The 23,295-nt window shown below is 41.8% G+C and overlaps 1 protein-coding gene across 3 annotated transcripts in view; it reads left to right on the top strand.

The window, feature by feature from the left end:
- The window catches only part of DOCK8 (dedicator of cytokinesis 8), a 225,745-nt gene that overhangs the window by 127,748 nt on the left and 74,702 nt on the right, over positions 1 to 23,295 (top strand). For all 3 annotated transcript variants that reach the window (XM_059073322.2, XM_067039548.1, XM_067039549.1), the window contains exons 15-23: positions 5,993 to 6,110; positions 7,569 to 7,639; positions 8,722 to 8,860; positions 9,499 to 9,600; positions 12,371 to 12,466; positions 13,386 to 13,620; positions 16,229 to 16,393; positions 17,580 to 17,749; positions 20,407 to 20,502. In XM_059073322.2, the coding sequence (XP_058929305.1) occupies positions 5,993 to 6,110; positions 7,569 to 7,639; positions 8,722 to 8,860; positions 9,499 to 9,600; positions 12,371 to 12,466; positions 13,386 to 13,620; positions 16,229 to 16,393; positions 17,580 to 17,749; positions 20,407 to 20,502 (1,192 nt within the window). The remainder of the gene's footprint in view (positions 1 to 5,992; positions 6,111 to 7,568; positions 7,640 to 8,721; positions 8,861 to 9,498; positions 9,601 to 12,370; positions 12,467 to 13,385; positions 13,621 to 16,228; positions 16,394 to 17,579; positions 17,750 to 20,406; positions 20,503 to 23,295) is intronic.

Here is a 23,295-nt window from a genome sequence, read left to right as displayed (position 1 = left end):
GTATGTTAAGTATTTGCATCCCAAAGGATTAATCTGTACCACTACTCTTTTTAACCAGGCTTTTGCACAGGAGGAATAAGCCCAACTTGATGCATCTTACCCTTGTGGCTTATTTTCCAATCTGTTAAAATCATGGTTAACTCAAATTATCAATAACGATCTACTCACCATGATGGCACCCATCACCCTAGACAAAGAGAGCCCACCTGCCTTGAATAACGCAGCTTCCCGCAGCTTCTGCTCTAGCGATTTCAGCTTCTCATTGAATTTCTCCCTGGGCTTCACCCCTGCAACCAGCCGATGGAGGCCTTCTGTCCTCTTGTCGGGCTGGGGCTGCTCAGCTCTCCTCCCAAGGCCTCCTTTCATCCTCTCCTGCTGGCTGAGTTGTGTTAGAAGCTCAGCTAAAGAGGTGTTCAGAGCGTCCATTTGTTTAATAAGGTGGCCAGGATGCTTTTTGCTCTAGCTTACTTGCTTTTTGAGCTCCACTCTGAGCTGGAGAAGCCTCTGGGGGAGAACACTGAACCTGTGACAGGGCAGCTTTTTTTTTTTTTTTTTTTTGGTCAGCAATGTTTTTATTAATGTGTATCCTCACACTCTTTTTAAGTTGAAGTATAGTTGATTGACGATATCGTGTTAGTTTCAGGTGTACAGCAATTCAGTTATACCTACACATATATATGTATATATATTATATATATACCTATAAGGGAAAATAATCTGAAATGTATATATACATAATATATATTATATATAATATATCTTATATATATAGTAGTGTGTATATGTTAATCCCAGTCTCCTAATTTATCCTTCCCTCCCACCCCCCTTTCCTCTTTGGTAACCATAAGTTTGTTTTCTAGGTCTGTGAGTCTCTTTCTGTTTTGGAAATAAGTTCATTTGAATCTTTTTTTTTTAGATTCCACATATAAGCAGTATCATGATATTTATCTTTGTCTGGCTTACTTCACTTAGTATGATAATCTCTAGATCCATCCATGTTGCTTCAAATGACATTATTTCATTCTTTTTTATGGCTGAGTAGTATTCCATTCCATATATATATATATATATATCCCCCACATTTTTATCCATTCATCTGTCGATGGACATTTAGGTTGCTTCCATGTCTTGGCTATTGTAAATAGTGCAGCATTGAACATTGGGGTGCATGTATCTTTTTGACTTATGGTTTTCTCCAGATACTTGCCCAGGAGTGGGATTGCAGGATCATATGATACCTCTCTTTTTAGATTTTTAAAGAACTCCCATGGTGTTCTCTACAGTGGCTATACCAATTTACATTCCTACCAACATTATAGGAGGGTTCCTTTTTCTCCACACCCCTTCCAGCATTTGTTATTTGTAAATTTTTGATGATGACCATTCTGACCAGGGTGAGGTGATACCTCATTGTAGTTTTGATTTGCATTTCCCTAATAATTAGCGACTTGGAGCATTTTTTCATAGGCCTATTAGCCATATGTATGTCTTCTTTGGAGAAGTGTCTATTTAGATTTTCTGCCCATTTTTTGATTGTGTTGTTTGGTTTTTTTTTGATGTTGAGTTGTATGAGCTATTTGTATATTTTGGAGATAATTCCCTTGTCAGTTGTATTGTTTGCAAAGATTTTCTTCCATTCTGTAGGCTGTCTTTCTGTTTTGTAGGGCAGCTTTTCTCTTTGTTTCCTTGCACTGGATAAAGAATAGGCTAAACTGAGGAGAAGCCAAACTGATGTTTTTGGCATTGCGGCTTTGAAAGTGTTCAAGGTCCCTTGAGTTAACCTGTTTTCAGCAAAAGAAATAGAGGGTAGTCCCAAGACAGTAAAGAGCAGAGAGAGCTTGGTCAACAATTGGATCTAATAATGACCAAATTCTACAAGTTAACCTCTAACTTCCTGGAGCTGCTCAATCCCAGCAGTTTAAAAATAAGTTGAGGGGCTGTTGCTGAATCAGTGGAAAGAATTTAAAATTTCTAAACTAGTTTATAATCAAGAGAAGCCATCTGAAGTGGCTTTGGAAAGAAAATTGTTGATGAATACCAAATGTCCTGTTCTATGTTGTGATGCATATGACTGAAGAGAAGCATTTTTGCCTGTATTTGGGGAAAGATGAGATTATACTAAATGAACTGCACTTACACTGGACCTGTAGTTACTGGAGAAACTTTCAAAATAACTTTGCTTTAACAAGGGATTCCTATTTCAGTTACGGGTGAGCTTCTCAAAAATCATTAGATAATATAATTCTTAGGATTTTTCTCTAGCTAATATGACAATTAATTTACCATATATAAAACATATGAGGCTGTTTATCAGTTTGTTGATCATTACTCGTATCTGGTTGAGCCTCTGTGTATCACTGATCCTTTAGGTAGATCTTCCCTTCCAAGAGAAAACACTATTATTTTCTTATATTCATTTCTTAAAAATCATACAGATTTAACAAAACATATCACTTGGCATTCTTGCCAGTAAGAACTATGATGATCCTTGGGAAATGCATCTTCTTAAAAATTCTTAAGCAAAGTCATCTAATGTCTCTGGGAGTTGGCTTGTGGCCTGCAAAAAGGGATGTTGGAGTAAATTCTCTTGATGTTTCCTTCCTGCTCTGTACTCTGTGGAAAGTGCATTCAGTACTGGCAGAACACTGTATGCCTGTGGTGATGATGTTTGAATATAGGGGGTCAGCAAACCCTTTGGAAGCTGTGTGCAAAATTGTTGACCGGTGTTGGGGGATGTGTGGGATAGGTAGGTGGTGCCCCTGTGTTGGGATGTAGGAGAAGAGTGTGGTGACAGCTGACTTGCTTATCCATTCTGGCAGGGCTACTACCATTGTGATATACACAGACCCTTTCATCTAGCTACTTCAAAGCATTTTTACAAACTCTTGCTCATTATTTCTTCAAGCACAGCATAAAGAAAGGTTGATTGGTGTCTCTTCAATTAACTCAAAGATGAAGAAACTGAGCTGTATAGAACTAAAAGGGATTCTCCCAGAAGTATCCTGCATTGCAGAGGGGCAAGATAGAGAAAGTGTTCATCCCAGCTTCGTAACTGACAAAAAAGGAAAAAATCTTAATGCTTATTTTTGGAGACTGTGTACATTATGGCACCCTCATAATATGGAAGGTCATGCAGCCATTATAATCCCCTCTGCATGCAGCCTCTCTCATGCAGAGAGGGGAGTATACCCCACACAGATTCCCACATCCCAACCGTGAACTGCCTTCTGCCATTGTTACTCTGTCCGTGGCCCCTCCTGACAGCATCTGAGGTTCAACTCTATCTACCTGCCTTGAGAGTGGGGTCCCTCAGTGTGACAGAGAAAGATCTGGAAAGCGGCACTGAGACATCCAAGTTGTAGAGTCAGAACAGCACTGAACTGGATGCTGTGCCCAACTGGTGGCTAATTCACGGAGTGAACTGTTACTTCCCCTCTCAGGGCCTCAGTTTCTCATCTGCATGACCATCAGATGCAGGTCCAGTAGGCCGTTCATGGGGACTTTCCAGGGTTGTGGTTATTAATGTTGTGTCACTCTCGATATTGTTGTAGCAAGGAAGATCCACGGGGTGAATTCATGGACTTAGGCAACTACTGGTCCAGAAAGACCATTTGCATACACGCACGCACATACACACACGCACACACACGGGATGGAGGATCATTCTGGTTATGACAATGCAGAGGTTAGAGTTGGTCAGCCTAGTCTTTCTCTTTTGGTTTTTCAGTTCCTGACTACCCCAGACTTCATAAATCAAACTTTAAAATTTTCCTTCTCCTGCCTCGTACTTGAGTACTGACTTTACCCTTTTCCAATGGAACAAACCTTACATGTGAGTATGGACCCAGTAGGTGGCACTGACTACATCTATTAAAGATAGGAAATTTGCCAGGTATAGTGGTATAGATCCATAATGCAGAATTCACATGTATAGCTCAGTGGTTCTCAGATGGGGGTGACTTTGCCCCACCTGGGGACATCTGGCAATATCTGAAGGCATTTTTAGTTGTCACAACTGAGTAGGGGGGAGATACTACTAACATCTAGTGGGTAGAGGCCAGGGATGCTGCTGAACCTCCTACAGTGCACAGGACAGCCCCTCAACAAAGAATTGTCCAGTCCAAAATGTCAATAGTGCTGAGGCTGAAACCCTGGTATCAATTAATATGCAAATCCTTGTAAAGTATTATGAGAGCCTATATTCACAGAGGGAAAATCTGGTCACCTGGCCCTCCTTCTTGGTCACTGTTCTCCTGGTGTCTAGTTCACACACGAAGGCTGTTTTGTCATCTTGAAGCCTTTGGGGCAAGAATGTGTCCATTTGGGGAGCATGTGTTACCTAGGAGTTAGAATAGTGGACCAAGGGTGAGGAAGACAAGACATCTTCCCAGAGAACATGACACAGTTGAGTCAGCCTTTGGTGTACTGTTGACACTCAACTGTTAATAAGATCCAGAGAATTAAGGCAAGCTTGCCTCTGAGAGACGTCATGAATAACATAGTCTGAAAAGGCCATTCTTATTCTTTTATTTAATGGCGGTCTTATCTGAGGGGATATAGCTTAGATGAGGTTAAGAGTGTGGCTCTGGAACCAGAGTGCCTGACTTTAATTCTTGATTGCCATTCACTAACTGTATGTCATTTTTTCCCTCATTTGTGATGTGGGGATGATGCCATCGAAATAGTATCTACCTATAGAATAATTATGAGAATTAAACTAATAAATATGAAGTATTTGAAACATTGCCCAACTTAGGATAAGTACCTTATAAATATTAGTATCACTCTTGTTTCTTTAAGTCAGGAATATGATTGAAAGTATATACATTCATTCTTTTATTCAACAAGTATTTCTTTTTAGCACCTACTATGTCCCAGGCACTGTTCTAGCCGCTGAAGATACATCAGTGAATCAAAAACATGAGATAAAAATCCCTGCCTTCATGGAGCTTACCTTTTAGTGGATTGTAGTAGTAATAATGCAAACAGAAAGAAAAAATATACAAAATTATAGTCAGCCTGGTACTTGTCCTATAGTCCTTGAATGGATGGATATATTATTCATAGTTTTGTATTGTGTTATGTAGCTAATTGGGCTTGGAAGTTTGAACTGTCATCTTATGTAAGAAAAGAAAGTTAGGGACTTTCCTGGTGGTCCAGTGGTAAAGAATCCACCTTCCAATGAAGGGGACGCAGGTTCAATCCCTGGTCGGGGAACTAAGATCCCACATGACGTGGGACACAGCCCACGCAACACAGCTACTGAGCCCATGCGCCTCAACTAGAGAGAGAAAATCTGCACGCCACAACTAGAGAGAAGCCCTTGCGCCGCAATGAAGAGCTGCCACGTCACAACAAAAGATCTCGCATGCCACAACTAAGACCCAAGGCAGCCAAAAAAAGAAAGTTAAACCAATACAGAAAGTCATGCCAATAAAAAATGGAAACTACTGGGACTTCCGTGGTGGTCCACTGGTTAAGACTGCGCTCCCACTGCAGGGGACACACGTTCAATCCCTGGTCGGGGAACTAAGATCCTGCAAGCCGCCCAGTGTGGCCAAACTAAGATTAAAAAAAAAACAAAAATTGAACTGCTACCTAACATTAGAAAGGAGAAAGAGGAGAACTGAAATCAGGCCATTGTCTATGGCCATGAGTTTTGTTTAAAATGAACTGAACGTTTTGCCTTCTTATCTTTGTATCAGACATATAGTTACCTCTAGGCAGATTTGCACATTCCAAGACTTTCTCAGCTGCAGCAGGCACCTCTGTCTGTGTAGCAAAACAGAGAACAGTGTTGGTTATTATCAGATCACTGCAGCTGAAGAGGAAGAATCAACAGTAACTCACTGTCCAAAAGTAATTCACTTCTGAAAGGAAAAACTCCTTCAGAACAATCATCTCATGAGGGCAGGCTTTAGCATTCCCTGAAGAACTTGGTTAAAAGAAACTCTAGACCTTACTGATTGGTTCCTCATCTTTTGTTTTCCAGAAACCTTCTCTATGTCTACCCACAGAGGCTGAACTTTGCTAACAAACTAGCATCTGCCCGGAATATCACAATCAAGATCCAGTTTATGTGTGGAGAAGATGCCAGCAATGCTATGCCGGTAATGAGGGAAATAAACATTTACCTCACACCAGGGTGGGCTGAACTTCCCTTGCTGTTTCACACAGACAAAATCAAGGGCTGATCAGTGTAGAGTGTGTGTTGATTCAGGCCAGTACCACTGACCATGTGCAAGGGCCTTTTTGGCTGGTCCAGTATTGCTCCCAGGATACTGATGGGGAAGCAGGATCAGCCTAAATCAAAAGTCTCTTTCCTAACTTAATCCACAGTGAGCTGGGAAATTTAGAAATGCAGATCATTTTAGAAGACTGAAAAATATCATGAATTCTTTCCATGCCACCCTAACAGCATAAGAAGTAGAAAGACAGGCCCAAGGTGTCAGCCATGCTTGCTGTACTTTCAGATGTGCACTGCGGTACACATCTACCTAAGCCCCAGTCCACATCTAGAGATAAATATAATAGAAAGTACTGCCTAGTAATAATAAACATACACCATCTCAACACCTTATAGGAATGGATCTTCATCCTGAGGTAAAATGTAAATCAAATAATAAATACATAATTCAGTGTTCCCTAAGGAACCCAAAATGCCAGAATTTGTATTTTTTTAACCATCTGCCAACAAATGAGATGGTGGTTAGCTATTACTATTTTATTTAAGGTGTAGAATTCAGTTAATATACCTTTCTACTGAAGTCACTTTTTTCCAGTGCTTCCATTCTTCAAATATCCACTTTTTTAAAAAAACCATCTTTTTAATGTACCACCTATCTTCCCAATGCAAGGCATCCTTTTGCAATGGTTGTGGGAAAGAAATCCTAGCGGAAGACTCCCCTGGTTCTCCCCACTCTCGCCCCTGGCAAATCCATCAGGGCTGCCAGGTACAGCTGTGCAGATCCTGGTGGTAGCCAAGGTACCCAGCCAGGGATGAGTGAGGGCCAAACTCCAGCCTGTTCACCACTTACCAAGCCCTGGGACCTGGCATGGGCATTAGTGCATCTAGTAGGAAGGGCTCTTTTTTTATGTACTCAAAGGTGAGTCCACTTGTGAAGTCATGTGCATTTAGGGCTGACCCAGGCCCAGAGGTGTCTTTTTCTAAACACCATAATCGTGTAGCCAAATGGTGGTCCTGATGACCCAAGTGACCAGGCAAAAGAGCCTGGAAAAAGAGCCTTGACCAGGAATCTCTCACGGAGGACAAAACTCTGTAACGTTGCCCTGTAGTATAGACCTCTAGGTGAAGAGGCAGATGGAGAGAGCACTGGTTTTCTAGTCTCACAAGCCTATGGCCCTTGGTCACTGATGTAGCCACTGAGGTCTCAGTTTACCCTTCATAGCCAGTTCTTCTGCGTCAGTTGGGCCACTTGTAGAACTCAGCACTCTTAATTTACAAAATGCAGTTCTATGAGACCAGAACCTCCTACTGGGCTGATGATCGTTGATTTGATTTAACCAAATATCACAGTTAATTTGGCCCTTTCTATACTGGTGAACAGGTCATCTTTGGAAGATCCAATGGGCCTGAATTTCTGCAAGAAGTTTACACAGCTGTTACATACCACAACAAGTAAGTATATTTCAGAGTTCTAAACATATGCCAAGATTGTTTTATTATCTCCTGGCTTTTCTGAATCCCTAGGTGATTCCTCCTACCAGTATTTATAATTCAGGGACTAAGGGACAGAGGAAATCCATGCCAGTTCCCTGATTCTATGTTGGAGAACCACAATTTTTGCCATTAACTGTGATTGGGAGAAGAACATATCTTCAAGAACCTAATATTGTTTTGAGTTTTCTGGAGCCTTCTACTCTAGTGTGATATAGAGAAGTCTTATGGTGTTCCATAAAGAAATAAATTTCTTGCCTTGCTTTGAGGTACTGGAGGGGCCAGAAACAAAATCCAGCCCTCCTTGGTCTGTCTCCTTGTCTTCTATCCATACCCGTGCCACTGCCTACTTTAAGAAGATTTAAGTTGACCAAAGGAGAATTGAAACACTCATTTTTATGTGGGTAAATTGAGTCAGAGAATAATGTCTAAACTGTTATTCACATTTCCAGGTAGGACATCTGTATAGGGTCAGACAAACTTGGGTTTGATCCTGGCCTGATGACCTTGGCCCATTTAAGTATTGAATACTTCTCTGAACCCACCCTCTTGGACTGGAATGAGGATTAAATGAGTAATGTATGTGAAGCCCTTAGTAAACTGCCTGGGACGTCATAATTCAGTAAAATCAGATTCCCTTTCCTTCCTGCGTCCTTCATTTGTTTCCCCCAAATCCTTTGATGAGTGCCGGCTGTTCACCAGTCCCTGTTCTTGGAGTGGAGATAGAAAAGGAGGTCACAGCAGGACTCCAGACCTCATCCTCTGTCCAAATTTAGTTGTTGGATTTTTCCATTGTGTGCAGGGATTTTTTTTTTCTGGCAAAGCTTTTCGTTTGTGAGCAGCCTTATATAAGTGAAGTGTATCCAGTGACATAAGCTTGGTCTCAGGACTTTAAGCTTAGGAGGAGTCTGATGTAAAATGAAAAGTAAAACACGAAGCGGGCAAATTCTGAGGGGCAAAGGGTCCATGGCGTTACAATTTATAGTCAGAGAAGCCATCATTCTTGCTAAAAGTTATTTGTGTATAATGTGCTTTTGAAACAGGTCTCCTGACTTCTACGAAGAAGTGAAAATTAAGCTCCCTGCTAAGCTCACAGTAAATCACCACCTCCTGTTCACCTTCTACCACATCAGCTGTCAGCAGAAGCAAGGAAACTCCGTAGAAAGTCTCCTGGGATATTCAGTGAGTTGTTTTCAACTTACAGATTCACTCTGCAGTTGGTGCATCCAAGGTTCCTGCAGAGATAAACAACTAAATTCTATTCACTTGCTTTTTTCCTGTCAGAAGTAGCAAAATATGCCAAACCAGATTACAGCAAAGAGCAGAGATGACAAATGACAATTGACAAAGAGCAAATGACAAAGAGCAAATGACAATTTCAGGAATAAAAGGTAGTGGGTGAGAGATAGTGAAAGGATACTCATTTGTAGAAAAAGCATTACAATGTCCATTATTTCCAAATTTTATATATATGCTTCACATATAAAAATAACTCTTTTTTCCCCAAGGGGAAAAAGTTATTTCTTTAAAATATATAAAAGGTGAAATAAACATTGATGTTTTCCAGATATACACACACATTGGCTATTAAGAAAAATGCTACTACTTTGGCTCTGAAAGCAGTGAATCATTGATATTACCGTCTCAGGAGTTCTCAGGGAATTTAAAATCTAAAGAACTTGACAGAAATTACTGCCCAAAAGAGCTCTGGTCAATATCTAATCATCATTTAGTTGCATTTGATTATTGTGAGCTAGATAAATTGCCAGAATTATATGCTGTAATAAATACCATTTTATTCTTTACATCATCTATTTCAGTGGCTGCCAATTCTCTTAAATGAACGTCTTCAAACTGGCTCCTACTGTCTCCCAGTTGCCTTGGAAAAGCTGCCACCCAACTACTCTATGCATTCTGCAGAGGTAACCAGCAAGCTGGCCACCACCTGTTTCCTGTCCAGCCATGGTCTTGGACCACCTTTCCAGACCCACTTCCCGTTCCTTTATACATGACCAAGGATGCTCAGCATGTCTGGGGAGCAGTCATCTGTCAGCACATGGTGTTTTCTAAGAGCACGTTGTTCTGATAGGATGGGAGAAATAACTGGTTTTAAGACCTCATTAATTTAGATTATCACCAATTCAGAATGTTTGGTAAATACAACCCATACCCAGGCAGCATTACCTTGTATTATCTATAACAAAGGGGTTTACAGAATGGGGTATTTTTAAAAGGAAGGCAAATAGAGCTCACCTGTGATAACAACTGCTCTCAGCTCCCATCCTTACAAAAGGTTCCCATGCCAGATTCCATTGGTTTCTCCTCTGGGTCAATTGTCACAGTCCCCAGGTGGATATTGGGGCTTTTATTCCTCTAAAGAGCCCAATGTCAATACTCTTTCTCTCCTGTTCCCTGTCCCGCCTTTTTGCCCATACATTCTGCTGCAATCCACTAGTTAAAGGGAGCCCAGTGAACCCTCCGTTCTGATTGCACGAGCAGCAGTTCTCATGCTTCTCAGTCTGGTTGGTATAGGTTTTCCATCAATAAGATTTATTTTGAAGCAGATACCAGACATCATATCATTTCGTTTATAAATAGTTCAGTATTTTATCTTAAAAGATAAGGGCTCCTTTTGTAACCATCACAATACCATTGTCATACCTTAAAAAATATCTTCATATATCCAGTGATCAAATTTCCAATTATCTCATTGATGTCATTTTTTTTTTTACAGTTGTTTGTTGCGTATCAGGATCCAAATAAGCTCTATACATTGCTATTGCTTGACATGTCTTTTAAGGCTCTTAATCTATAGGTCCCCCTTCATCTCTTTTGTTTTCCTTGCATATTTCAAGTTGAATTTCCCAGGAATTTGAATTTTGTTCCAAATTTTATAGTCAACTTTCTTTCCTACTCTGACTACCCACCCCCACTCCCCAGGCTATTCCATTTTCTATTTCCTTTTTTTTTTTTTCCCCTGGAGAGAGAAGCTTCCTTTGCCCTGGGCCACAGGCATATGCCTGAATTTAGATCAAAACTATTCCCCTCAAAACCACTTAAGTGGTTTTGTGAGTATGTTCACAGATACTCCCTGATTACTTTTTATGATTTGGACACACAGCCCCTTGCGGAAGCCCTCAAAACCACCTTTTCAACATCAAGCTGCACATTCTAATTTCCTAGAACACCCAATTATCTTCTTAATGCTGCCAAACAAACCTGGCTTTGGAGACAAATAAATCTTGATCCAAAAATCCAGATTCTGCCATGCCCTAGCCATGTGAACATGGGTGAATTGCTTACCCTCTCTGGGTCTCAAAGATGAAATCTAGCCCAGACCTGCCTACAAGGTTGCTGTGAACATTGAATGAGATAATACATATCAAGCAACAAACTCGATGCTTAAGTAAATATTAGTTCCTTTTTCCTACTTGCCCTAAGCTATCTTTATCAATATGCCCTCAGCTTCTCCTAATATTCTTTAGCCCTACCCTGTCCAATATAGTTGCCACTAGCCACATGAGGCTATTTAAAATGTGGCTAGTCCAAACTGAGATGTGCTGTAAGCATAAAACACAAACTGGGTTTCAGACTTAGTAGCAGAAAAAAAAATGTGAAATATCTTATTCATAATTTTCTATATTGATTACATATAGAAACAATAATCTTTAGGCTATATTGGGTTCAATGAAACATAGTATTAAAATTATCATCACAGTAAAAATTTTTGAATGTGGCTACTAGAAAATTTTAAATGACACAGATGGCTCACATTATATTTTTAGTGGTCAGTGTTGCTTTACATTACTGCAAACTCCAGTGACCCCACAGGTCGGACTCATTAATAATGAGTGCCAGGTCCTGGTGGAATTTGTTTACACTGGAAACTGTCTTCCCACCCAAGGTCATAGCTACTCCTCTGCTCTGCACATTGGTGCCATGCTGGGATGCAAGACCAATGTCTTCATATCTTCAGATTCTCAAAAGATGATAGAAAAGCAGGCTTTCATGGGAAAGTTTCTGACGTTCAAATGTTTGGCAACTAATTCGACAGTTTCTAACACAAAACCCACACTCACATGGCCAGGTCTGCCAAGGCCCTCTTTACTCAACACTGTAGGATGACAATTCCCCTGAGATTTTAAGGCAAGAAATGGTCTCTGAGGACTACAGGGCTATTGATATATAAATATTATAAAAGTCATTTTGAGTAATTAAAGCAGGAGCCTAGAAGGACTGCTACCTGGAATCATTTTGTTAAAAGGGAACAAAACTGTAGTCACTCAAGAGCATTAAAATTTCATGTCTTCTAAAGATATTCTACACTTTGTCCTGACATTCCTGATTAATGGAGAAATCATTAGGATATTACTTTATATTAATTCCGAGAATCAAGGATTACCAGTGCTGGATGGAAGCTTAAATTAGATAGATAACTCGATTCAAACCCCTTCTTTCAGCATGAGAAAATGAATGCCCAGAAAGTTTCATTGACCTGTCGAAGTGAAAATAATTAATTTGGTGTAAAACTGAACTTGAACCCAGGGCTTCTAACTCTAAGGCCAGTTTTATTAGTTTTCCAGGGAGATTTATATTTGTATAACCCTGACATCTACTGTCAAGTTGCTTTACTCTGCTTGTTAGTACTGAGAAAAGGGAATTGAATTGCTAATTTGTTTTCTTTTAACACAGAAAGTCCCTTTGCAGAATCCTCCCATTAAATGGGCTGAAGGACATAAGGGAGTATTCAATATTGAAGTGCAAGCTGTTTCTTCTGTTCACACCCAGGTAAGGAATATCCAGGTCAAGTTTAAATCAGAAGAGCAGACTAATAATGAAGATGGGGTGCAGCAGAGAAACTTCTAAGGACAGTTCAATATAAGACCAGTGAAAATCTTTGTGCCTGGATAAAACACCAAAAAACCCTTTTAGTTTTGTGTGGGAAATTGCAAGGCCTGTTAGGTTTTATTTGTTATTTTCGTAGAAAGACCTTATAAAAATGTTGAAGCAGCTCGGCACCTGCACTGTTGGTTGAGAAGTTTCATGGGGAGGCTTCATTTAAACATTTTCCGGCTGTTGCTGTCTCATTTCCCTCTGTAACTCTGCCATTTCTCTTCCAGATTTTTTGTTGTTTGTTTGTTTATTGCGGTACGCGGGCCTCTCACTGTTGTGGCCTCTCCTGTTGCGGAGCACAGGCTCCGGACGCGCAGGCTCAGCGGCCATGGCTCACGGGCCCAGCCGCTCCGCGGCACGTGGGATCTTCCCGGACCGGGGCACGAACCCGCGTCCCCTGCATCGGCAGGCGGACTCCCAGTCACTGCGCTACCAGGGAAGCCCCTCTCTTCCAGACTTTTTGTTGTTGTTGTTCTACTTTCCCTCCTTTTCCTGCCACTGTCTGAGTTTTGCATCTGCTTAGACTACCCTATCTCTGCAGTGTGTCTGCTGGGTCTCCTTGCCTCTGCTTACAGAACATGTCAGAGTCCAAACGAATTTTTCTTCAGCTAATAATTATTGAGAGGTTCTATTTTGTGCACAACACTCTACAAAGAAATTCATAACCTGGTCTGAAACATCCGTGTCTTAGAACTTCTGCTCTGAAACACTGGATAAGAGGTTTTGCCTAGAAGGAGCTATCTGTTTGTGTTTATGAATCCACTGGTGAGCTGGAGGGGATGAGACCCATGAGGCCTGCCATCTGCCTTCCCAGGACAACCACCTGGAGAAGTTCTTCACCCTCTGCCATTCCCTGGAAAGCCAGGTGACCTTCCCCATCCGTCTGCTGGACCAGAAGATCAGTGAAGCGGCTCTGGAGCACGAGCTGAAGCTCAGCATCATTTGCCTCAACTCCTCCCGCCTGGAGCCCCTTGTGCTCTTCCTGCACCTGGTGCTGGACAAGCTCTTCCAGCTGTTCGTGCAGCCCATGGTCATCGCTGGCCAGACAGGTAGGAGGCCTGGGGGCCTGGGAGGAGGCAGGCAGTGCCTTGTTTTATGAAACACTATTTTCCAGAAGTTCTGGGAGCAGGGCCAATGTGATCTTTTGTTGAGGATGTGAGTCCAAGGGAAACCAAGTCCACTGCTTTTTGTTTGGAGATTCCCTGGATGTTTAAAAAAAAAAAGAAACATTAATATAGGATGCTTAAAATTATCGGGGTTTTTTTACATTAATGTGTTGAATGACTGAAGCCAATCCTTTAAATTCCATTCCTAGTAATTGATGGCTTTCTTTTACCTCTAAGATATTTTTTGTTGACTTGACCAACAAGGGAATCCAATGTTTTAAAGAAATAAGACAACCCATATTAAATGGAAGGAAAGGAACTGTCTAAATTACATTGAAATTCAATGTGATCCTTTTTTTTTTTTTTTTTTTTTTTTTTTTTGGCGGTACGTGGGCCTCTCACTGTTGTGGCCTCTCCCGTTGCAGAGCACAGGCTCCGGACGCGCAGGCTCAGCGGCCATGGCTCACGGGCCCAGCCGCTCCGCGGCATGTGGGATCTTCCCGGACCGGGGCACGCACCCGCGTCCCCTGCATAGGCAGGCGGACTCTCAACCACTGTGCCACCAGGGAAGCCCCTGGTCCCTTTTTTATTGAGATAAAATGCACATACCATAAAATTCACTAAAGTGTACAATTCATTGGTTTTTAGTATATTCACGAGGTAATGCAACTGTCACTACTATCTAATTCCAGACCATTTTCATCAGCCTCTAAAGGAACCCCATACTCCTGAACAGTCACCCCATTCTCCCCTCCCCTCAGCACGCAGCAAACGCCCATCTTAAATGCTTACTTTTAACAAACGAACACTAAATACAATGTGTAAGACTTCCTTTGGAAATAATGTCATGTAGGGCCTGGGTCCAGTGGTTCTTCTAACTCCTGCAGGGGTAGACTGGCTGCTGTAGGGCATCTTTGTTTGACACTATTTTCAGCTGGGCTTGTATTATTCTGTGCTCTCCAGCCCAGCAGATATCTTTGGGTACCATCCATGCTGCCAGTACTGTGCTCAGAGTTGTAGGTCTTGCAATAATAATCAAGAGCATGTTGAACCTCAGAGGACTTACAATAAAATATAGCAAAGACCAGCAGCACAGGACACAAGTCCTCAGATGGACACAGCTAAATACTGTTGGGGTGATGGCGAAGACATCCATCCGGGAGGATGAGGAGGGCCCCCAGGAAGAAGACTGCAATCGAGATGGCTTTGAAGTGGGGTTAGAGGGAAAGAAGCCAAAATGGGGACAGTGACTGGTAAGAGCAGAGAACCAGGGTGTCTGGATCAGAAAAAAAGTAGTTCATAAAAAAGTGTCAAAAACCATTTTTCTGGGAGTGTCAGAAAAGGAGATAACACTCTTGGACCATGGAATATGCGTAAGTTGGTGGAGAGGGAGAAATGAACGTGTAGCCTAGGACACATGGGGGAGCTTTCAGAGCTAGGGAAGAGCATGACCTCTGAATCCCTCAGTTTGCAGTGTATCCTGAGATGCATCTTCTGTGGCTCCACAGATAAGGCATCCTGCATTGTCGGCTAACTTTTCACACCTGTAGCTGTTGCCTCTCCAGCTAGATTCCTGTGGAGTGGCCATCTGTACCCTCCCTGGATTTCCTTCTACACCCTCCACATATTTGGTGCACTGCTTTGTAGGCCCCAGCTATGGAATATAGACTTGTTCACCAGACAAAACATTCATTCACACATTTTATTTGGGACTCCAGGGTGTTGCATTTATTCAGAACTTATCCGTGTCAGGCACCATGGAAGGCATGGTGGGGAGAGAAGAAAGTATGAGAAATGCACTTTGCTTCCAGCCTATCAGAGAGACAGAATTTCCCACTGGAAACAGCCCAAGAACCTTGTGATTTGGTGTCACTTAAGCCCTGTACTGAGTGGTGTCAGAGGCTTCATTGAGGAGGTGGGATGGTGCTTAGTATCGAAAGGTTAGTATGATTTTGTGGGTGGGGAGCAAGGAGGGCTTTCTAGGTGAGGACAGCAGCACGAGCAAAATTGCAGAAGTGAGAAGCAGACGTGTGATGGGGCAGTATAAAGATTGCCATGATACACATACGTTTTTAGATTAATCTGTACACCAAGAATCTGTATTGTTCAACAGCCCATCTCAAACCATAGTGTGTGTAAGAATGACCTGGGCACATTGTTAAAATGCAGATTCTGATTCAGTCGGTCCTGGGCGGGGCCTGAGATTCTGCATTTCTAATAAGATCCTAGGTGATACTGATGATGTCAGGACAGACCCCACTGCGTAGCACCAGTTTACAGCGTGGTTTAGAGAGGGGAGGATGTCTGCACAGGCTCGCATCTTTGTCCTGAAGAACCACAGTGCTTGCAGAAGGAGGAAATGTGAAGTCCTTTGCAGTAAGCAGAGCTGGTGTGCTGGAGCTTACTAAAACCACTCACCCTGGCCCAGGGGGTTCAGCCTGGTTCAGCCGGTCAGTGGTCAGGACTCCTTGTCACTGCCCCAAAGAATGTTCCACCTCAGGCTCATTAAGGACTCACTGTGGGGCCGCCCATTTTTCTCTTGATTCCTCAGCCAACTTCTCCCAGTTTGCCTTCGAGTCTGTGGTGGTCACCGCCCACAGTCTGCACAACAGCAAGGGCCTGGGCAAGGACCAGCATGGGAGGAACTGCCTGCTGGCCTCCTATGTGCACTACGTCTTCCGCCTGCCGGAGCCGCAGAGGGACGTACCCAAGTCAGGTAACGTCCCCCTATGCCCCGCCCCCGAGTATGGGAGCCTGACTGGGCAGTGCACCCTCACCCCTGCCCCACAGAATTCACAATAAAATTAAAAGCCCCAAAGTTAAATTTATCTTTCAGAATAAACAAAATTTACATGAATGCTGAAATTAAAAGTCCATGTCTAGATTTTTCTCTCTTGCTTTCTATCTGCCTTCCTCCCTATTTTTATATTCCAAACGCTTGTTTTTTTCTGCCTATTTGATAATCCCTCACCGATCCTCACCCACTCGGTACTTTCTGATTCAGTTGCAAATCCCTTCTTTTAAAAGCTGGAGAAGTGACAACAGATGCCTAGGATTCTAAGATCATAATGATAAGGAAAATAATATATATTTGATAGCTGTGGTAAGCAGTGGCCCCTAAACTTTTCATTATGAAAAAATAAATCCCTTTTCTCGTTTCCCCCAAACTAAACTTCTGAAGTAATAATTCACTTCTCCACTCTTTTTAATTATTTACATAGGTAATAATCAACCAGACGTCTGGTCAGCATGATATAAAAACTAGCATCAATAAGTTAACAAAATTCCAGGCTCTAACAAAGGAACTTGGGCATATTTATTAGGCCATGCAGCCTCATTTCAAGTAAACCTGTAATTTTAAATGTTTTTTAAAAATACTCATAATATTCATAGACTCACATAATCACCTTTGAACACATATAAACACTTAAAGGTGAGAAACATTGCTATACAGTATATACTTATTCTCATAAGATTCAGATGATTCCTTGGATTCTCAAATCTCAGAAATGCAAGACTTCTAAAGCTGTCATCATTTAAATATTAAGAAATAAAAAATATCCACATTTCGAGCTTGTCTTGAGAAATCAGAACCTCATGGGCTGTTTCCCCATGGCCACAATAAGCTGGAGATGAGGAGCAGCCCCTGTCTTTGGATGAGGCATGTGTTTCCAGTTTACCACAGTCCTCACCACTCCCTACTGCCTTACACCCTATCTTTCCACCAAAACATTGCCTCCCTGGCCTCCCCTAGGCATTTGCTAATAAAACCCTAATTCCAAGACCTAATCTAGTGGGTTTCCACTCTACTATCTACCCCATCCCTCCTCAGTTCCTTCTCAAGTCCAATAAGTGACTCTGATCCCCTTTCTGTTGACATGTCTGTACCTGGTGGGGTGCAGGTGGCCCCACTTCCTTCCCGGACCCTCGCTACCACACATACGGACGCACATCTGCTGCCACTGTGAGTTCGAAGCTGATGCAGGCCCGAGTGATGAGCAGCAGTAACCCAGACCTTGCAGGGACACACTCCGCAGCAGACGAGGAGGTTAAGAACATCATGTCTTCAAAGGTAAGGAAGATGTCAAACCCTGGAAAGAGACATGGGCTTTTTTATTTTTACCTAACACTTGGAGAGACAACACGGAGTGAACCACTGCTGCTGCCCACTGTCTTGGTCAAATGCTCAGCTTTCAAGTTATTAATATTCTTTTCTTCTGGAGTGACTGAGATAGTTCTGATGCCAGGCAAGACTGGCATTTGAAAGTATGCACAGAGTTAGTGAACTCTGGTGGGAAGTTTCTCGAGCATAGCTGGTTTAGCCCCATGGAGTCGATGAATACCATGAGTTTTATCTTCAAGGAAAAAAATTTGGCTTTAACTGTTTTTGATGCCTAGAAAGACTGTTTTTTGTTTTATTTTTTAATAACTTGCCTTTTAGATTCATTAACATCTATAGATAGATTGATTATCCCATGTAAGAATCCCAAAGATCAAAGTGAAATTTATAAACAAAAACCGAGATCCTGGGAGGGTTGGTGACTTGCCCTAGATTGTTTCCCTCCATGAATTCTTTATGTTTTCTCATAAACTTTTAATTTTATAAAAGTTTTAGATTTATAGAATTATTGTCAATATATGACAAAATTTTTGTGTACTCAATGCAGTTTCCCTGTTAACATTTGATATTAGAACAGCACATTTGTCACAATTAATGAACCAATATTGATATATTATTATTATTAACTAAAGTTTATATTTTATTCAGATTTCCTCAGTTTTTCCCTAATGTCTGTTTTCTGTTCTAGGATCCCACCCAGGATACCACATTAGATTTTGTAGTGACGTTTCCTTAGCTCCTCTGGGTTGTGACAATTTCTTAGACTTTCCTTGTTTTTGAGGACTTTGACAGTTTTGAGGCATACTGGTCAGGTATTTTGTAAAATGTCTCTCATTTGAAATTTTTAAAAATTGTGATATAATTCACATACCATAAAATTCACCGTTCTGAAGTGTATAATTCAGTCTTTTTTCGTATATGTACAAAGCTACCATGAATTCTTAGTCTAAATTTCCTTTCCAGTTATCTGTGGCCTCAGAGTGGCTAAGCTTTTAGAATAGTGTCATTTCCTCTGATGAAGATATATCAAACTCTCTAGGTTTTGACATCATTCCCCTTACACAAACCACCCACTTGAGACAGTATGTTGTGAGACAGGAAATCCGGAGACCAGGGTTGGGTCTCGATCTAATACCACCCAGGCCTGTGGTCATGGACAAGTCAATTCCTGCCCTGAGCCTGATTTTCTTCATCTCTGTAGAAGTTCTGAACCCTGGGTGAATGTAAGAATCACCTATAGATCCACTCCTAGAGACTCTGATGATCTATAGGTTGTATCATATGAAATTGTTGATATTCTATCCTTTTTGACTTACAGAATCAACCCACGGATGTGCTGGAGCTGGTTCATACCAGTTTCTGAGAGCTGATTGTTAAATTTTCAGGAACTTTCTGAACCAGTTGTTAAACACAGACATTATTAAAAATTAAATGATGTAAACTAACAAATAAGTTATATGGAAAACAAAGGTAATCTAAATGCAGTGTTCTGGAGCAGAACAGGACATTAGTGGAAAAATTGGTGAAATTCAAATAAAGTCTGTGGTTTAGTTAATAGTTAATGTGCCAATGTTAATTTCTTAGTTTTGACAAATGTACCATATTTATGTAAGATATTAACATTAAGAGGAACTTGGTGAAGGGTATCCAAGAACCACCTTTGCAATTTGTCCATAAATCTAAAATTATTCCCTCTTTAAGGCAGTACTCAAACCTCATCCCTTCTTAATTACTTTACTGCATTTTACTGTTATCTATGTTCTTGAGGTTATTTATGTCTACTGTACAGTGGAAATACTGTACAGTGGTTTGCTACTGCACATCTCTTCGCAACACCATATTCGGTAATGTCATGTTAACCTGAAATCAGCTATGATGGAAGCATTCACAAACACAGAAATTGGCAGATTCTACCAGTCAGCCCCTCTCCTCCGAGAGCTGGTTGTTAAGCATTTGCCAGCACACCCTGGTTCAATTTTTCATCTAAGTCCTCTTTAAGCAGTATCTTTTTGGATCGCCGAGGGGAGAAGTGGTCAGCAGCTGTTATCCACAGACTTGATTATTACGGTTTCCTTTAATGAAAGTGAAAATATTAAATTTTCTCTGTGGACTAGGTTAAGAATTTTTTAATTATTCTGTAGTGAGGGGAAAAAATTTTGTCTAACTAGAAGTATCAAGCATGATCTTCCTTTCAGAAGTGGTTTTTTGACAATTTATTCAAGAGTGTTTAGGAGACTGGGTAAAGTACCATGCTAACCCACAGAGAGGCACTGTTCCCACACATTTTTTTTTTCCTGCTCTTCCAATTAAGTCAGAGACTTAGAAAGTTGAAGGGACTGTTCAGCACCCGGTGGTTCTTAACTAGGATTTAACTATAGGTGGCTACACACCAACTCACAGTGAATATCTCAGGAGCAAGTAGAATTAGGTGTAACTTTACCTTCTTTGATTTGTTTTATGTTTTTTTTTGGCAGTTATTTTACCTTTGTAACCAGAAAAAAAAAAAAAAAGAAATATGTTAACAATGAATTCTAAGCTTGTGATTTCCAGGCCGTTGGCTCATCTTTCTGGGGACCACTGTTGGCTGAGTCATGGTTTGTGTATTTCAGATGGCTGATCGTAGCTGCATCCGGATGTCTTACTATTGCTCTGGCAATAATGATGCTCCAAGTTCAACAACAACCCCAAGGCCAGTCAGCAAAAAGGTACTGAACAGGCAGTGTGAGAATAATTTACACACACACACTTTTGCAGCCCTGTCCCAGGTGCCCCATTTTTTGACCACCTAATTACCTACTAACTCAATGGTTCCCTAACTTACCGTGCATCAGAAGTATCTGCGTGGCTTGTTAAAACTGACTGATGGGGCTTCCCTGGTGGCGCAGTGGTTGAGAATCCGCCTGCCAATTCAGGGGACGCGGGTTCGTGCCCCGGTCCGGGAAGATCCCACATGCCGCGGAGCGGCTGGGCCCGTGAGCCATGGCCGCTGAGCCTGCGCGTCCGGAGCCTGTGCTCCGCAACGGGAGAGGCCACAGCAGTGAGAGGCCAGCGTACCACAAAACAAACAAACAAACAAAAACTGACTACTGGCCCTACCCCTAGAGTTTCTGATTCAATAGATCTGAAGTAGGGCCCAAGGATTTGCATTTCTGACAAGTTCCCAGCTGATGCTAGTCCAGGAACCACACTTTGAGAACCTGAGAACTGCTGTATTAGCTTCTTTTTTGGTAAAAGGAGAGCTGGGGACAATTCATCCTCAAAAAGTGAATGGCAGGGGCTTCCGTGGTGGCGCAGTGGTTGAGAGTCTGCCTGCCGATGCAGGGGACATGGGTTCGTGCCCCAGTCCAGGAAGATCCCACATGCCGCGGAGCGGCTGGGCCCGTGAGCCATGGCCGCTGAGCCTGCGCGTCCGGAGCCTGTGCCCCGCAATGGGAGAGGCCACAACAGTGAGAGGCCCATGTACCGCAAAAAAAAAAAAAAAAAAGTGAATGGCAATAATTAGGTATCATTTATTTCAATACGATATCAAACATGAAAAGCCTTGTAATTCTTTCCAATCAGCCTTACCTATGAGTTCAGAGACCTGACAAGCTGTTAAACTGCTCATCAGAAAGAACTCTTTATATTAAGACGATTCTTCAGTTGTCACGTGTGGTCCAAGGGGTGGAGGATAAAGAAACTGTCTGCCCCAAGTTTTCTCCTCTGCCAGGCACCCAAGAGTCTCACCATTTTAGTGGCTACTTAAGTTAAGGTCTTGAGTGTCTTTCAAGACCCCTATTAAAATGTAAATATGCTGATTGGAAGGATAACACAGGAAGCTCTTTGCAACAGCTAACACCACTGGGAAAGGTGTTAAACAGGCATGGAGGGAATGAGCTTCAGCACCGCTCACTTTGGACTGGCTGAGGGAAAGATCAGGCATGAGGAGGCCCTAGTAGGGTCCAGTGCCTGCAGACGTGGCAGTAATATGGGTTGCATTTGTCTGGAAAGAGGTACCAGGAGTTAATTCTGACAGGAGGAGCAAAAGAAGATGTCATGAGGTGCTGAAAATAAATATTTCACTTACTTTAAATCTTAGCTTTGGGCTTTGCAGGGACTGGTTACAAGTACCATTTTCCTTCTTAAAAACCATGATTTGCTTACAGCCTGGCTTGCTTCAGGAAGGGCCTGATTTCTTCTGGGCACATTTGCCTTGTTTTGGTTTTGTTTCTGGTCCTTTCAATGACCAGAAGAGTATCATTTCATTTCAGAGGGAGGTTTAACCAGTGTGTTTCCTTAATAGCTCAGCAAACTGGGTTTAGCTGCTTGGCTATTTTCTGTAACCTCCGGAGCCAGGTGTTCTTGTAATAATGTTGCCTGGTAAGCAACATAAATTACTTTAAGAAGCGGCTTATCCTCCTCTAATCTCCTCTTGCCTTAAGATTCTGGCAGTCAAACTGACCTATTTTCCAGAGGTTACCTTTGAAGCTTGTGGAGCGTGTCTTCCCTACAATGGGAAGATTCGGGTGCAGCTGAGTTACATCAGGGCAAGCTTAGACCACCTGCTATATTAACACGCAGCCCTGCACCTCTCCCAGGTGAGAGAGCTTCCCTCATGTCTCACAACAGCACACAAATGTGTTCACGTGTATTGAGATTATAAAGGTTTGACTCGCCTGACAGAATGAAGTGGGACCAATGACAAGCTGAAACACTTCAGCATTCTCCATTCATCCCCATTAACCATCAGGGGATGTAAATAGTTTGAATACCCAGACATATGCACAGAGATTTTTCCATTTGTCTCCTTTTCATTTAGCTGAGTAACTCTCCAATTTTACTGTACATAAGAATCAGTAAATTGTGTTGCATACCTGCTGTACACTGTGGGTAATGTAAAGGTTTGTCAAGGGTAAGCTTTGCTCTAATAAATTTTTGCTTTGGGTGTTGACTTTAAAACTTTATTTCCACATACGCCAGTACTCTAGGATGTGACATTAGAGTGTTCAAGTAGTTTCAGCTTTCTTACCCACTGAGCAATAAAAAATGAGTTCATCTGTCTTTATTCTAGATTTTATGGTTGTAAAATGAATGGAATCCACAGAAAATGCCCAGACATCATTTTTGCCGTCAGTTAGGGTGACCAGCTATCCTAGTTTCTCCGGGACTTAGGGGGTCCTTGGGATGTAGGACTTTCCGTTTTAAGACCAGCACAGTGTTAACTGAAAAGAACGCACATCCTAAACGTTGAGAATTATGTTTTATTTGGGGATATTACCGAGGACTATAGCCCAGGATACAGTCTCTCAGATATCTGAGAGACTGTTCCAAAGAGGTAAGGGAAGAGCCAGGATATATAGGGATTTTTGCTGGAAAAAAAAAAAAACCATGTAGTTGAACATCAAAAGATGTTCATGAAAAACAGACATCTCAAGTTAATGATTCTGGTGTTTATCTATGTATGGGAAGATGCGAGAGTCTGAGCTCATTGAAATTATTCCTTACATATGCATCTTAAC

This window comes from Kogia breviceps, chromosome 8 (assembly GCF_026419965.1).
Source record: "Kogia breviceps isolate mKogBre1 chromosome 8, mKogBre1 haplotype 1, whole genome shotgun sequence".
NCBI lineage: Eukaryota > Metazoa > Chordata > Mammalia > Artiodactyla > Physeteridae > Kogia > Kogia breviceps.
The sequence above is the reverse complement of the archived record's forward strand: the minus strand, read 5'-3'. Positions and strand labels throughout refer to the sequence as shown.